This window comes from Macaca mulatta, chromosome 6 (genome assembly GCF_049350105.2).
Source record: "Macaca mulatta isolate MMU2019108-1 chromosome 6, T2T-MMU8v2.0, whole genome shotgun sequence".
NCBI classification, from domain to species: domain Eukaryota; kingdom Metazoa; phylum Chordata; class Mammalia; order Primates; family Cercopithecidae; genus Macaca; species Macaca mulatta.
In genome coordinates this window covers 148,300,691-148,317,282 of record NC_133411.1, presented here as the reverse complement: position 1 = coordinate 148,317,282, position 16,592 = coordinate 148,300,691, and the positions used below count along the sequence as shown (strand labels likewise).

At 45.4% G+C, this 16,592-nt stretch overlaps 1 protein-coding gene across 3 annotated transcripts in view; it reads left to right on the top strand.

Moving 5' to 3' along the window:
- Positions 1-8,212: 8,212 nt before the first annotated feature.
- Positions 8,213-16,592, top strand: part of DNAJC18 (DnaJ heat shock protein family (Hsp40) member C18) — a 34,378-nt gene continuing 25,998 nt past the window's right edge. For all 3 annotated transcript variants that reach the window (XM_015141004.3, XM_077937088.1, XM_077937087.1), the window contains exons 1-2: positions 8,213-8,316; positions 9,841-10,027. In XM_015141004.3, coding sequence (XP_014996490.1) covers positions 8,277-8,316; positions 9,841-10,027 — 227 coding nt within the window. In that variant the 5' untranslated portion in view covers positions 8,213-8,276. The remainder of the gene's footprint in view (positions 8,317-9,840; positions 10,028-16,592) is intronic.

The following is a 16,592-nucleotide window of genomic DNA, read 5'->3' as shown; positions in this document are numbered from 1 at the left end:
TGCCCCCAGGTAGACATGCATCACTTTGGTCTTAGCTATGGGATAAACACTGGGAAGGTTTGCGGTGAAGATAGGTCTGTGACTTCATCAACACAAACCCCACCCACTTTACCCCATACAACAGTTATCTTGTGTCCTAGATATAGAATAAAAGATTGTAGAAATACTGGAAAGTCATTTAAAGAGAAGGAGGAGAAGAAAGGAGGTGTCTGCTTTCTTAGTCATGTCTACCATGACATTAGTTTGGAAATGAATCTTGTGGAAAATTGAGGGACGAGTCATCCATGCGTGTCTTTCAGGAGTATTTAACTTTGTAAGTACCGCTAATTGGCAGTTTGGAACATAGGGAGAACACTGCTTACTCATTCTGAAGCAACAATATGCTATTTTTTCCTGATTCGGGCTTCTCAAGGCGATGAGAGAGACAGCCTAGAACAAAAAGTTTCATCTTCTCTGTCTCATTAAAACTATTAAAATGAGACTGTGGAAACCTAGTGAGCAGGGCATAGTGGCACATGCCTGTAATCCCAGCACTCTGGGAGGCCAAGGTGGGAGGATCGCTTGAGGCAGGAGTTCACGACAAGTGTATTAGACCATTTTCACACTGCTGTAAATAAATACTGGGTAATTTATAAGGAAAGAGGTTTAGTCGACTCACAGTTCCACATGGCTGGGGAGGCCTCACGAAACTTACAATCACAATGGAAGGGAAGCAGGCACCTTCTTCACAAGGCAGCAGGAGAAAGAGTGAGCAAGATCAGGGAAAACTGCCTTATAAAACTATAAGATCTCGTGAGAACTCACTACCATGAGAACAGCATGGAGGAAACCACTCCCATTATCCAATCACCACCCACCTGATCCCTCCCTCGACACGTGGGGATTATGGGGATTACAATTCAGGATGGGATTTGGATGGAGACACAGAATCAAACCATATCAACCAGCCTGGGCAACATGGCAAGCCCTTGTCTGTACAAAAAAATACAAAAATTAGCAAGGTGTAGTGGCACATACCTGTGGTCCCAGCTACTCAGGAGGCTGAGGTAGGAGGATCACTTGCTTCTGGGAGGTAGAGGCTGCAGTGAGCCATGGTTGATTGCACCACTCTCCTCCAGCCTGGGTGACAGGGTAAGGTGTGAAAGAAAAAAAAACAAAGGAAGAGGAAGAAGGAAGGAAGGAAGAGAGAAAGAAAGAAAAGAGAGAGAGAAAGAAAAGAAAGAGAGAGGAAGGGAGGGAGGGAAGGAAAGAAAGAAAAAGAAAGAAAGAAAGAAAGAAAGAAAGAAAGAAAGAAAGAAAGAAAGAAAGAAAGAAAGAAAGAAAGAAAGAAAGAAAGAAAGAAAGAAAGAAGAAAAAAAAAAAAAAGAAAAGAAGAGAACTTACTGTATTCTAAAATCTCCCAGGACAGGGCCTGTAACCTGCCCATGCCTGTAGCTCCTGTGTGACACACTGTGCCCAGCACTTCCTAGGTAATATAAACTGGCTCTTGGGTGAAGGAAATCTCGTCCTAAGATTGGGTTCTGCCACAGACTTGCAGGTTGACTTTGGGTGAAACTGTCCCCCTCCTCCAAGCCTGTTCTCTTACATTTTTACTTTTTTTTTTTTTTGAGACAGGGTCTCACTCCATCTCCCAGGCTGGAGTGCAGTGGTACAATCATGGCTCACTGCAGCCTTGAGTTCCTGAGCTCAACCAGTCCTCCTACCTCAGCCTCCTAAGTAGCTGGGACTCTTGGCATGAGCCACTGCACCTAGTTAATTTTTAAAAATTTTTTGTAGAGACAGGCTCTTGTCGTGTTGGCCAGGCTGATCTCAAACTCCTGAGCTCAAGTGATCCTCCTCCCTTGGCTTCCCAAAAGTGCTGGGATTACAGGCATGAGCTACTGTGCCTGGCGGGTTTTAAAGTGAGCTGGCTGGACAACTTGGCCTTCACTACCTTTTCTCATTCTTATATTCCACAGTTCTGTAGACTCTGGACATAAGAAAAAATGAATAATATGTGCTAAGTAGAGATCACTCTGGGTAGACAAGTCGCAGGCGACTCTGGACAAGCCTTTCACATTCTCAGGAGTTCCAATTCTCCTGTGTATTAACAGGGAAGAAGGTGTCCTACCTGGCCATTGCTACCTCACAGGCTAGTGACTAGGTAAAATGGGATAATAAATGTGGAGATACCTGGGAAGTGAGCAACTGTAACAGACAGCTTGGAGTAGGTCACCAGCACCCAGGTCCCACTTCAGGATCAAGGCACTTGTTCCCCTGCTGTGGGATTGTTGGCTGCTGAGGACTCACAGCTGGTTGATGATTGGCTGTGGGGATTGGGAGTGGGGATGAAGACCTGGACCCCCTGCCTCAATTACCTGGCCCCCATTCCTGCTTCCCTTACTCCTCACAGCTGTTGTTCCAGGAGTGCTCACCAAGAAACCTTTAGTACGCAAATCTCAGTGTCTCGGAGTCTATTTTGTGGGGTACCTAACCTATGAAAGCAATACTGCAGTATTTTTGTGGGGGAGGGAAGACAGGGCCTGGCTCTGCCTCCCAGGCTGGAGTGCAGTGGCATGGCACAATCACAGCTCACTGCAACCTCAAACTCCTGGGCTCAAATGATCCTCCTGCCTCAGCCTCCCAAGTAGCTGGGACTATAGACATGTGCCACCACGACCAGCCAATTTTTAAAAATTTTTTGTAGAAATGAGGTCCTGCTACATTGCTCAGGCTGGTTACAAACTACTGGGCTCAAGAGATCCTCCCACCTCGGCCTCCCAAATTTCTGGGATTACAGGTGTGAGCCACACCTGGCTAGTTTTGTTTTGTTTTTTTTTTTTTTGAGATGGAGTTTCACTCTTGTTGGCCAGACTGGAGTACAATGGTGTGATCTCCACTCACTGCAACCTCTGCCTCCCAGGTTCAAGCAAGTCTCCTTCCTCAGCCTCCTGAGTAGCTGGGATTACAGGTGCCTGCCACCACGCCTGGCTAATTTTGTATTTTTAGTAGAGACGGGGTTTCACTATGTTGGGCAGGCTGGTCTCGAACTCCTGACCTCAGGTGATCCGGCCACCTCAGCCTTCCAAAGTGCTGGAATTACAGGCGTGAGCCACCGCGCCCAGACTTGGCTAGTATTTTTTAAATAATTCATATATATTTGATTTAAATCTCACAGCCAACAGCACATGACTTACTAGCCAGTTCTGGTCCAACATCCACCATTGGGATGGAACTCCTCAGATGACATAACAATGCCTAGGATTCTGTTTGTGCTGTTGTTATTCTGCCTGCCATGGGCACTCAGTTCAGCTGCTCATCATACTGGACTAATCAGGTCAAGGACATGGGGCTTCACTCTAGGTAACTCAGCTGACATCTTCATTATAAAACCACACATTTTCCTCTGACTCTGGGCAATGACCTGCATATATAAGCTGTTAGTCATAAGGTATTTATATGTGGGGGAAGAGGGAGAGAACTGGTATTAATAATCTATGAGATTGAAAGGATTTTACTCTGACACTGACACTGTACCCTGACACTACCACATGAGCCATGTGGATTTTCCTGTTGCTAAGTAACTCTTTCCTTTGGGAAAGGGTTGAGGATGAATTTAATGCTGAATTCTGCTCTGGAGCAAATTCTAGTAGAGAGGTTTCTCCTGGAGGAGCCTACTATTTATGCAAATTCGAGACCCCACCTCTGACAGGAAATCTGAGTGCAGCCTTCTGCAGCCCTTGCAGCTTCTCTGAAACCCTCTCTTCCTTCATTTCTAGACAACAGGATGATGATTGTTTACAAGATGATTTCCTCCCTTTTCTCACACAGGACTACATGGTCCTTAAACAGGAACAGATGGTGGGGATGGGGGGCTTGCTGCAGAATGTCCTTCTCTCATTTCTTCCCCCATCCTATGGGAGGGCAACCAATAAACCAGCTCAGACACACAGGCCCAGTGGGATCATTTACTCAGCTTCTTTCTTCTAGGGCTGGATGGGGCAGCATCTCAACCATATAGGGCACAGGACAAACCTCAGTATCACCAGCAAGAATCCACTACTGTTCAATACGTAAGTAAGTGGAGGCTGGGCATGGTGACTCATGCCTGTAATCCCAACACTTGGGAAGTCCCCGGGGGCAGGATCACTTGAACCCAGGAGTTCCAGACCAGCCTGGGTAACATAGTGAGATACCACATCTAAAAAAAAAAAAAAAAAAAAAGCTGGGCATAGTGGCATGTGCCTGTGGTCCCAGCTACTCGGGAGGCTGAGGTGGGAGGATCGCTTGAGCCCAAGAGACCAAAGCTGCAGTGAGTTGTGATAGAGCCACTGCACTCCAACCCACGCAACAGAATAAGACCCTGTCTCAAAAAAATAAAGTGGAGAAAACCGAGAGAAACCTGAGGCTGGCCCTAAGGTAAAATGGTTTAGTAGATGAAGGATAGTTGCAGGCCCCCTTGACCTAGTTCTGGCACACAGTTTCCCCAAGCCCAGCTAGTACTACTCTATTCAATTTGAATGTGCTGGAAAACACCGTGTGATTATGTCCACCAGTCTTTTCCTGGGTTTGTGGATGTCCTCCTTTCTCTCCTCTTCAAACTTCTTTCCACATCTACCTCCTCTTTGAGAACTGCCTTGGAGACCCCAATTTCTCTTCCCTTATCTCCTTCCCAGTTACCCTCTCACTCTTCCCGCAGGTCTTTTTCGACTGGCATCCCCATCCTGTACTCTTTGGGCCCACAGTTTCCTCTTTTACAAAACACAGAAATTGAACTTTACAGTGAGGATTACTTTTGCTGACTAGTTGATGAGTTTAAGCAGAAACTGGCACAGAAGTATTCTCAATGTTGAGCTTTAGAGTTGCGCATTAGTCCAAGTGATGCAATCATACAAAAATTCATCCGGAAGTGTTAGTTGAGGTGTAAACGAACTGAAGAATACATGTGCATACTTGGCAATATTTAAGAAGGTCATAATGATAAACCATTGTTGTTACTGTGCTAGAAGCAAATGAAAAGAAGTCTGGAAAAGAAGGGGATGTGAGGTTTCAGATGATGAGGAGAGATGATGCTTAGCTACCAGAAAGCAGCTAAGATTTGGGAAGAGGCCCCACCTTCCCAAATCTTGTTCAATACTCCTGAGCCTAGACTCTGCTCCTAAATAGTCTTATAATTCATAGTTCCTCTTCTCAATCCAGTTAACCCCTGCAGTGCTCTAACAGCCCACTCTCAGCCAAACGCCTCTGACTTCACGGTATTTTAACATCTCCAGGTAGTACCTCCAGACCTTTTCCCTGTGCCCCCGGACTCTGAGGTCCATCCCACCCTCAGTTGTCCATCTTCTAGAGCAGGCGGTCTAGCCTCCCCAAACCAGAAGAACTTCCTTTTTATATTCAACCACCTGGTGGATGTCCCTGATCAGGTCCCTCGGCTGCAGAGCACAAGTGGGACCTTCAGGATCCAGCCTTCTGTGAGCACATTGCTGCCTGGATTAGTTAGCTGGTCATAGGTTCAATGTCCCAGAACGGAGCTTTTGACTCATCTCATGGTTCCAGGGCCTCCTTTGCCTCTCAAGTTTAAGGACATCCATAATTCATTGGATTTAGGACGACCCAAAACCTTCTCATACTAGTTCACTTTTGCCATCTTCTCTTTTTGAAAGGGAGAAAATCACCAGTTTTAGTGGCCAGATTCAGGGTTTAGGGTGCATGGACAAGCAGTTTCCCAGCCCTTTTTGGCAGTGTTTTGCTTCTTGTCTTATTTGCAGGTAATCATTGCCAGATAGACAGGAATGGGGTCCAGTTAGTCATATCCAGGACCTTATGATATGCCCCATATACAACCCCTTCACTCCTAATTTACAATGTCAAACAGTAAAAAATGTTTTCTCTTCCTCTGAGCCAGTCTATAAGTGGCCAGCATTTATTAAACACATACTACATGCCAGATGAGGTGCTAACAGCTTTACAAGCATTATCTTATTATATCCTACGGCAATCCTATGCAGATTTTTTAATCACTATGTTAAATTCCTCCTCCTAAATTAAGTGAAAATGACCAAATTTCTAGATAACTGTTACTTTCTCAGTGCTTATGGGGGTGAGGGTGAGGAAAGAACACTGTCTTCAAGTGCTCCAGGAGAAATTGATATTACAAATGACACAAGCTTTTAGTGGTCAACTAGTTTGGTAGTTTTCAAACATGTGGGTTTTCTTTCCTTTAGTAGACCACAAAATACAAAACAGAAAAAAGCAGAGCTGCTTTGATTGAAGAAGGGTGAGGTGCTAGTGCCTTCCCTGCTATGCCTTCCTCCCCACTCCCACTCCTCAATAGAAGATTCCAGAGACATCTGCACATTGAGCCTTAAGAATTCCCCAATTTAAAAACTACTAATTGAGGCTGGGCGCGGTGGCTCACGCTTGTAATCCCACTACTTTGGGAGGCCAATGCGGGCAGATCACAAGGTCAGGAGATCGAGACCATTATGGCCAACATGGTGAAACTCCGTCTCTACCAAAACCACAAAAATTAGCTGGGCATGGTGGCATGTGCCTGTAGTCCCAGCTACTTGGGAGGCTGAGGCAGGAGAATCGCTTGAACCAGGGAGTCAGAGGTTGCAGTGAGCCGAGATTACGCCACTGCGCTCCAGCCTGGTGACAAAGTGAGACTCCATCTCAAAAAACTAACAAGCAAAAATTACTAATTGAATCCAACCTTCTCATTTTATAGGTGAGGAGACTGAGGCCAAAGAAGAAGGAAAAAGGAGTTGTTTAGGATCATGCAATGATTTGTGGCAAAACCCCAACTATTAATATAACACCTATACAACTTCCAGGCCAGTGCTTTTTCCACTTGAAAGGCCTTGTTCTGAGTTTTTTTTGTTTTTGTTTTTTTGACACAGTCTCACTCCGTCGCCCAGGCTGGAGTGCAGTGGTGCGATCTTGGTTCACTACAACCTCTGCCTGCCAGGTTCAAGCGATTCTCCTGCCTCAGCCTCCCGAGTAGCTGGGACTACAGGCACATGCCGCCACGCCCAGCTAATGTGTGTCTTTTTAGTAGAGATGGGGTTTCACCATATTGGCCAGGATGGTCTCGATCTCCTGACCTCGTGATCCGCCCGCCTCGGCCACCCAAAGTGTTGGGATTACAGGTGTAAGCCACTGCACCCAGCCATTCTCTGAGTTCTTAAGTGGGCAAGATGTCAGTGATGCCAGGGCCGTGACTGTAGGAAAGGGCTGGAACTGCATGCCCTCTGGTGCTTTTACCCTTCCAAGTTTATGTCCAGGAATATACATCTCTCCCCAACTGCCTAAGTAGGTGCTAGTTGATATCATGATTGATTTGGTCTTCTTGGGTAAGACCTCAGTGAATTCTGGGTAATTTTTTGTTCGGGGATGAACTGTAGCCATCCACCTATGAAGAAAGAGTTGCTTTTATTCTTTGCTAGGCTCCATCCATATCTGGATGGGAAACAGCAAGAATATTTATTTCCTCATTTGCTTTTTACTAATCTCAGTGTCTGGCCCTTCAGAAAAGAAAGGAATGGGCTAAAGAGACAACTGGGCTGGAAGAGAGAAGAAAAGTGTCAGAGGGGTGTTGGAGTAGGATGAGTTGGAGGAAGGACAGGAACAGCAAAGATGGAGGCTCTTAATGCCGGCCCCAATACCTTTCCATGTCTTCTTTCTCCACCCCGACACCCTCTGACGTCCAGTGCCTGAGGAGCTGGGGCAGTAGGGGCATACCTAGATTGCCCTCCAACCCCATAAATCTACATCACTTTTCTATTTTCTTGACTCTTAAGCTTCCAAAGGCTGGATTCGGCATCCCCCAAACCCATCTCTGAATCTCCAGGGCCTACCACTGACTACACAGAACAGGCCTTAGCGTATGCTTCAGAAAGACATCCCTGACGAGCACAATAGTCATACTGTCACCCTCTAGCCTATAGTTTGCGAAGCCCTTTACAGGCAGGACTTCAGTCGCCCCTCCTTGGATGTCCCTAGGGTTAGGCAGGGCCGAAGCCACTATCCCAACTCTACAAATGAGGAAAAGCCAAGAGCCGTGCTGCAGGCAGCTAGCAGCAACACTCTTCCACAGGTCTTCTGACGAAGGTCGAAGCACTTCTCTGCATCTCCCACGGACTCCGGCGCAGAGCCTGCCGGGAGTTGTAGTCCAGTGCCCCGGGAACTCCTACGGACTGGACTACAATGACCAGCGTGCCCCGCGCTCCGCGCCCCCTTCTCTTTCAGCCTCGGGCGCGGGGGAGGTTCGGCGGACCTGCAGATTGGGAACCGATATGGCGGCGACTCTGGGCAGCGGGGAGCGCTGGACGGAAGGTATTAGGTCCCCGCCTGAAGGAGGGATAGGGCGGCGTTCGGGGGAGATCAGGGATGAGGATCCTGAAGACGCACAAGGGCTGAGATCCTGGGTCTGAGGTGATGGATGGAGGCCTGTGAGAAGATGCTGAGCCTGAGTAGGGTTGCGGATGGGGTAGGGAAGCTGGGTCCGCAAACCCAGAGTCACCGGTGACGACTTGTTGCCTCCGGCCCCCCAGCCCCGCCCCCGCCCGTGCCCCGCCCAGGGCCCGCAGCGGTCAGGCCCCGCCCGTGCCAGGGTGACTGGAGGGCCCGTGGGGGTGCTGCCGTCTCTCTGAAGCTTGCTAACCTGGCCCATATATTCCGCCTAACTGGGCCACCTGACCTTCAGTCCCTGTTTGAACATGTCGCTCCAGCCGGCATCAGGACCAGCCTTTTCCACCCTACAGTCAGGCAAAAAGTATTGATCCAATACCTATTGCGTGCCCCGCATTATGCTGATTCTGCAGCGGGGATTTGACTGACAGGGGTCCCTTAGCTTACAAAACTAGCAGCCCTCTGAGAGTTTGACGACTGAACAGCCAATTACAAAACGGACTAGTAATACAAAACGGCCTGGGCTACACAGCAAGATCAGGGATTTGGAGAGCACACTGACAAGGCACCTAACGCAGACTGGCTGTCAAGGGAGGTTTCTTGCAGAGAGTGTTACAAATGGTGACAAGAAGGATGCATTGGAGTTAGCCAGGCTGACTTACAGGAAGAGTGTCCAGGAGCAGTGGGTGGAGGTAGCTGAGGGATGTTAAGCGGAAGAAAGATGTTGTTAAAGCCTTTCCCAGGTCCTCCGAGAAGACATGAGTGCTCTGCCCCTTTTGACTGGATTGCTTATGACCCTCTTTACATTCTGCAGGTGTTGTTATTGAATCTTCTCCCTTTAAACCAGGGGTATCCAGTCTTTTGGCTTCCCTGGGCCACATTGGAAGAATTGTCTTGGGCTACACATAAAATACACTAACTGATGACTAAATAACTGATGACAGCTGATGAGCTTAAAAATAAAATTTCAAAAACACATCTCATAATGCTCGAAAAAAGTTTACGAATTTATGTTGAGCTCAAAGCCGTGCTTGGCCGCATGCCACCTGTGGGCCGCGGGTTGGACAAGCTTGCATTAAACTAACCTCTTTGTGGTCAGGAGCAGGTCTTACCCATCTGCCCCCTTGATCTAGCCAAGTTCCTTGGTATATATTAGTTCTATAATTGTTAGTGTGAAAGAATCGAACTCCTCTCTACTTTAAATCTTAGAGGTGGGAGGAACTGCAACAAAAAATACTATTTTACGAGCAGTGTCTCTTCTGACCATGGACCACAGAGAAACAGATGTTTATTCAGCTTTGTATGACAAAGTCAGCATGACATCCCTACCCCTGGCCATCACACTTACCTTCTCATGCTTAGGAGCAGCCTCCCAGAGAGCTAAGGCAGGTTGCAAAGTTGATTTTCAGGGTCAGATGGAGACCTAATGGAAGGGCTGTTGCTTTGCAGCTTACATTGATGCAGTTAGAAGAAACAAATACCCAGAAGACACACCTCCTGAGAGTCATGATCCCTGTGGCTGCTGTAACTGCGTGAAGGCACAAAAGGAAAAGAAGTCTGAGAATGAGTGGACTCAGACCCGGCAGGGTGAGGGGAGCTCCATGTATAGTGAGGAACAGCTGCTTGGGGTACAAAGGTGAGCATATGGTGGGATTGAATGAGTGATTTTATGGAAAGTGCTTAGAAGAGTGCCTGGATGTGCTATGTAAGTATTGACTGATGATGATGATGATGATGATGATGATGATGATGATAATGATAATTGAAGCATACTAGCTTCTTGACCTCAGAGGGAAGACTGAGTAGAAGTGGAGTATTAGGGTATAACACGAACTAACTACCCTGCTTCCACTTTAAGAGAGGCAGTAGAAACCGACTAGACACAACACACATCTATAGGACATTCTGTCAACAACAACAGAATGATTTTTTTCTTAAGGATACATAGAATATTCTCCAGGATAGACCATATCTTAGGTCATAAAACAAGCCTCAGTAAATTTAAAAAGATTGAAATCATACAGTGTATGGTCTCTGAAATCAAAACAAAGGGAAATTTGAGAAATTCACAAATATGTGGAAATTAAACTACAAGCTCCTAATAAGCAAACGAGTCACAGAATAAATCACTAGAAAAGCTAGAAATGCTTTGAGATGAGGGAAAAGGAAAACACGACATACTAAAACATATAGGATGCAGCTAAAACAGTGCTTAGAAGGAAATTTATAGCTCTAAATGCTTATTTTTTTGATAAAAGACTCCAAATCAGTAACCTAATCTACCTTAAGGAAGTAGACAGCCTGGACAATACAGTGAAACCCTCTCTCTACCAAAAAAAAAAAAATGTATATATATACAAAAATTAGCTTGGTGTGGTGGCACGAGTATGTAGTCCCAGCTACTTGGGAGGCTGAGGCAGGAGGATTGCTTGAACCCAGTAGGTCGAAGCTGCAGTGAGTCATGATCACACCACTGCACTCCTGTCTGGACAGCAGAGCAAGACCCTATCTCTCAAAAAAAGAAAAAAGAAAGAGGGATATCCCTACCAATCTAAGTACTATGAACAATTGTATGCCAACCTAGATAAAATCAACAAATGCCTAGAAAGACACAAATTACTGAAACTGACTTAAGAAAAAAATGGAGTCCAGGCATGGTGGGTCACACCTGTAATCCTGGTTCTTTGGGGGTGCTGAGGCAGGAGGATTGCTTGAGACCAGGAGTTTTAGACCAGCCTGGGCAACATAATAAGACCTTATCTCTAAAAAAAAAAAATACTTGGGCATGGTGGCACATGCCTGTGGCTACTTTGGAGACTGAAGCAGGAGGATCACTTGAGCCTAGGAATCTGAGATTACAGTAAGCTATGATAGTGCCACTGCATTGCAACTTGGGTGACAGAGTGAGACTTTATTTCCAAAAAAAAAAAAAAAAAGAAAGAAAGAAAAAATGGAAAACCCAGGTAGACCTACAACAAATAAGGTGATTTAATTAACAATCAAAAAACTTCTGGCTGGGCATGATGGCTTATGCCCGTAATCCCATTACTTTGGGAGGCTGAGGCGGGAGGATCACTTGAGCCCAGGAGTTCAAGACCAGCCTGGCCAACATGGCGAAACTTCATCAATACAATAAAAAACAAACAAAAAGACCCCACAAAAATTAGCCAAGCATGGTGGTGCACATCTGCAGTCCCAGCTGCTCAGGAGGCTGAGATGGGAGGATTGATGGAGCCTAGAAGGGTGAGGCTACAGTGAGCAGTGATTGCACCATTGCACTCTAGTCTGGGTGACAGAGGGAGACCCTGTCTGGAAAAAAAAAAAAAAAACTTCCAATGAAGAGAAGTCCAGGCCCAGCTAGCTTCATTCTTTGAGGCCAGTAGAACTCTGTAACCAAAACCAGACAAAAATATCATAAGAAATCTAAACTATCAACCAATATCCCTTATTGAATTTTTTTAATATATATATGTATGTGTATATATATACATATATATATATTAAAATCTTCAATAAAATGCTAGCAAAACAAATACAGCAACGTAAAAAGTATTACACATTTTGACCAAGTGGGATTTATCCCAGTATTGCAGGATTGTTTAACACACAAAAGTCAATCAATGTAACATACCATGTTAATAGAATAAAGTACAAAAATCACATGATCATTTCAATAGGTACAGAAAAAGCATTTAACAAAATTCAACACTCACTGCAACCTCTGCCTCCCAGGTTCAAGCAATTCTCTGGCCTCAGCCTCCCGAGAAGCTGGGACTACAGACACGTACCACCACACCCAGCTAATTTTTGTATTTTTAGTGGAGACGGGGTTTTACCATGTTGGCCAGGATGGTCTCGTGACCTTGTGATCTGCCCGCCTCGGCCTCCCAAAGTGCTGGGATTACAGGCGTGAGCCACCGTGCCCAGCCCCAACACTCTTTCATAATAAAAACACTCAACTAGGAATAGAAGGGAACTTTCTCAACCTGATAACGTCCATCTACACAAATCCACAGTTAACATCATACTTAAAGGTGAACAACTGGGTGTTTTCCCACCAAGATCAGGAACAAGACAAGTATGTTCACTCTTGCCATTCTGTTCAACATTGTACTAGAGGGTCAAGCTAGGGCATTTAAGCAAGAAAAAGAAATAAAAGCCAACCAGATTGGAAAGAAGAGTAAAACTACATCCACAGATGACGTGATCTTGTAAATGGAAAATCCTAATGAATACACATACACATACACACATATACACACACACACAAATACTGTTAGAACTGATAAACAAGTTGGACAAAGTTACAGAATATAAGATCAATATACAAAAATTATCATTTTTCTATATACTAGCAATGAACAATCAATAAATGAAATTAAGAAAATATAGTTGAGGCTGGGTGTGGTGGCTCATGCCTGTAATCCCAAAACTTTGGGAGGCCAAGATGGGAGGATCACTTGAAGCTAGAAGTTCAAGATGAGCCTGAACAACATAGCAAGGCCCTGTCTCTACTAAAAATAAAACTTAGCCAGGTGTGGTGGCATGCATCCGAAATCCCAGCTACTCAGAAGGCTGAGGTAGGTGGATCCCTTCAGCCAGTAGTTCGAGGCTGCAGTGAGCTATGATCACCCCACTGCAATCCAGCCTGGGTGACAAAGCAAGACCCTGTCTCTATAAATAAATAAATAAATTGTTTAAAAAAAGAAGATACAGTTGGCCTTTGAACAACACAGGCTTGAGTGGCATGGATTTGAACCGTGGATTTTTATATGTAAATTTTTAAAGATAAATGCATTGGAAAAACTTTTTAGATTTGCAACAATTTGAAAAATTTTGGCCAGGTGCAGTGGCTCACACCTGCAATCCCAGCACTTTGGGAGGCCGAGGCAGGAAGATTACTTGGGCTCAGAAGTTCGAGACAAGCCTGGGCAACATGGCAAAACCCCGTCTCTACTAAAAATACAAAATTAGCCAGGTGTGGTGGCACACACCTGTAATCCCAGCTACTTGGGAGGCTAAGGCAGGAGAATTGCTTGAACCCAGGAGGCAGAGGTTGCAGTGAGCTGTGATTGCGCCATTGCACTCCAGCCTGGGCAACAAGAGTGAAACTCTGTCTCAATTAATAATAATAATAATAATAATAATTCACAAACCATAGAGAATGGACATATCAAAAAAATTAAGAAAATTATATGAATGCATAAAATATATCTAGATACTAGTCTATTTTATTTAGTATCATAAAATATACACAAATCTATTATAAAAAGTTAAAATCTATCAAAACATACGCTCACAAACACTTAAGAGACTTTACATGGTGCCATTCGCATTTAAGAAAAATATAAACATACAGGTGCAGTATTAATCACAACCGCATAAAGTTAACAGTAGTGCTGTACTACTGTAATAATTTTGTAGCTAGCTCCTGTTATTTTGATGAGCCTCAAGTATTGGGAGTATCTGCTTAAAATGCCACATGATGCGGTTCACGCCTGTAATCCCAGCACTTTGGGAGGCCGAGGCGGGCAGATCACGAGGTCAGGAGATCGAGACCATCCTGGCTAACACGGTGAAACTCCGTCTCTACTAAAAATACAAAAAATTAGCCGGGCGTGGTGGCGGGCACCTGTGGTCCCAGCTACTCGGGAGGCTGAGGCAGGAGAATGGCGTGAACCCAGGAGGCGGAGCTTGCAGTGAGCCAAGATCACGCCACTGCACTCCAACCTGGGTGAGAGTGAGACTCCGTCTCAAAAAAATAAAAAGAAAAAAAATGCCACATGATGCTAATCATCTCTTTGTGAGCAGTTTGTCTCTTGAGTAAATTATGTATAGCAGTAAAAAGTAATCTCTTGCAGTTCTCGAGGTTTTTGTTTTGTTTTGTTTTTGATACGGAGTTTTGTTGTTGTCGCCCAAGCTGGAGTGCAGTGGCATGATCTTGGCTCACTGCAACCTCCTCCACCTCCCGGGTTCAAGCAATTGTCCTGCCTCAGCCTCCCAAGTAGCTGGGATTACAGGCACCCACCATCACGCCTGGCTAATTTTTGTATTTTTAGTAGAGACGGTTTCACCATATTGGCCAGGCTGGTCTTGAACTCCTGGCCTTGTGATCCGCCTGCACTTAATGCCAGCAGGTATGAAAACATTGCACTTTTTGCAAAATACCTTTTAATCTCATATTGAAAATGAAGCTTTTATGTGGGTACAGGACTGCTATAAGAAAGGCATACAGTCCATGATGTGATTATTACTTATCGCATGCCTGAGCTCAAGGCTTCCACTCGCCTCAGCCTCTCAAAGTGCTGGGATTACAGATGTGAACCCCACGCCCAACCCTACCTCATCAACTTTTTAATGCAGACAGAAGTGCCCTATTCTGGAAAAGTGCCCTATTCTGTCACAAAGGATATTGTATTAGTAAGAACAAGAAGTGAGCACCAGGATATAAGGCAGGAAGAGACAGGCTAACTCTGCTATTTTGTGCAAATACAGTTCAGTTTATGATAGGGGCTGCCATTATATATAAAGCTGCTAACCCCTGAGCCTTGAGTGGAAAAGATGAGTACCAGCTGCCAGCCTTTTGGTTGTACAGCAAGAAGGCCTGGGCAACAAGAGCCCTTTTTCTGGATTGCTCCATTGATATTTTCTTCCTGAAGTCAGGAAGTACTTTGCCAGTAAGGGACTGCCTTCTAAAAGTTCTTTTGGATTAACTTGGTGTTATGGTGCATACTTGTAGTCTCAGCTACTTGGAAGGCTGAGGCAGGAGAATCACTTGAGCCCAGGAGTTGGAGGCTACAGTGAGCTATGACCATGCCAGTGCACTCCAGCCTGGGTGACAGGGACCCTACCCTGTCTCTAAAAAAATAATAAAGTTCTGTGGCCAGGCGTGGTGTCTCACATCTGTAATCCTAGCACTTTGGGAGGCCGAGGCAGGCAGATCACAAGGTCAAGAGTTCCAGACCAGCCTGGCCAACATGGTGAAACCCCATATCTACTAAAAACACAGAAATTAGCCGGGCGTGGTGGCAGGCGCCTGTAATCCCAGCTACTCGGGAGTCTGAGGCGGGAGAATTGCTTGAACCCGGGAGGAGGAGGTTGCATGAGTTGAGACCATACAATTGCACTCCAGCCTAGGTGACAAGAGTGAAACTCTATCTCAAAAAAAAAGAAAAAAAAAAAAGAATGTGAAAAGTCAACCTACAGAATGGGAGAAAACATTTAAAAAGTGTATATCTGATAAGGGACTTTAATCTGGAACATACAAAGTTCTCTTAAAACTCAACAATATGAAGACAAATAACCCAATTGAAAAAATGGGCAAAGGGTCTGAATAGGCATTCCTCCTATATATTTCTCCATATATATATATATATAAAAGATATATATATCATTAGTAAGCATATGTAAACTTGTTCAACATCATTAGTCATTAGGGGAATGCAAATCAAAACCACAATGAGATACTGTACCACTTCACACCCACTGGAATAGCTATAGTCAAAAAGGTGGATAATAAGTGTTGATAAAGAAGCAGATAGCCGGGCGCGGTGGCTCGCGCCTGTAATCCCAGCACTTTGGGAGGCCGAGGCGGGCGGATCACGAGGTCAGGAGATCGAGACCAGCCTGGCTAACACGGTGAAACCCCGTCTCTACTAAAAATACAAAAAATGGCCGGGCGCGGTGGCTCACGCCTGTAATCCCAGCACTTTGGGAGGCCGAGGCGGGCGGATCACAAGGTCAGGAGATCGAGACCACGGTGAAACCCCGTTTCTACTAAAAATACAAAAAATTAGCCGGGCGCGGTTGTGGGCGCCTGTAGTCCCAGCTACTCGGGAGGCTGAGGCAGGAGAATGGCGTGAACCCGGGAGGCGGAGCTTGCAGTGAGCCGAGATCGCGCCACTGCACTCCAGCCTGGGCGACAGAGTGAGACTCCGTCTCAAAAAAACAAAACAAAACAAAACAAAACAAAAACAAAAACAAAAAAATTAGCCGGGCGTGGTGGTGCGTGCCTGTAGTCCCAGCTATTCCGAGGCTGAGGCAGGAGAATGGCCAGGAGGCGGAGCTTGCAGTGAGCCGAGATGGTGCCACTGCACTCCAGTCTGGGCGACAAAGCGAGACTCCGTCTCAAAAAAAAAAAAACCAAAAAAAAAAAAAAAAAAAGAAGCAGATAAATTGGAACCTTTGTACATTGCTGGTAG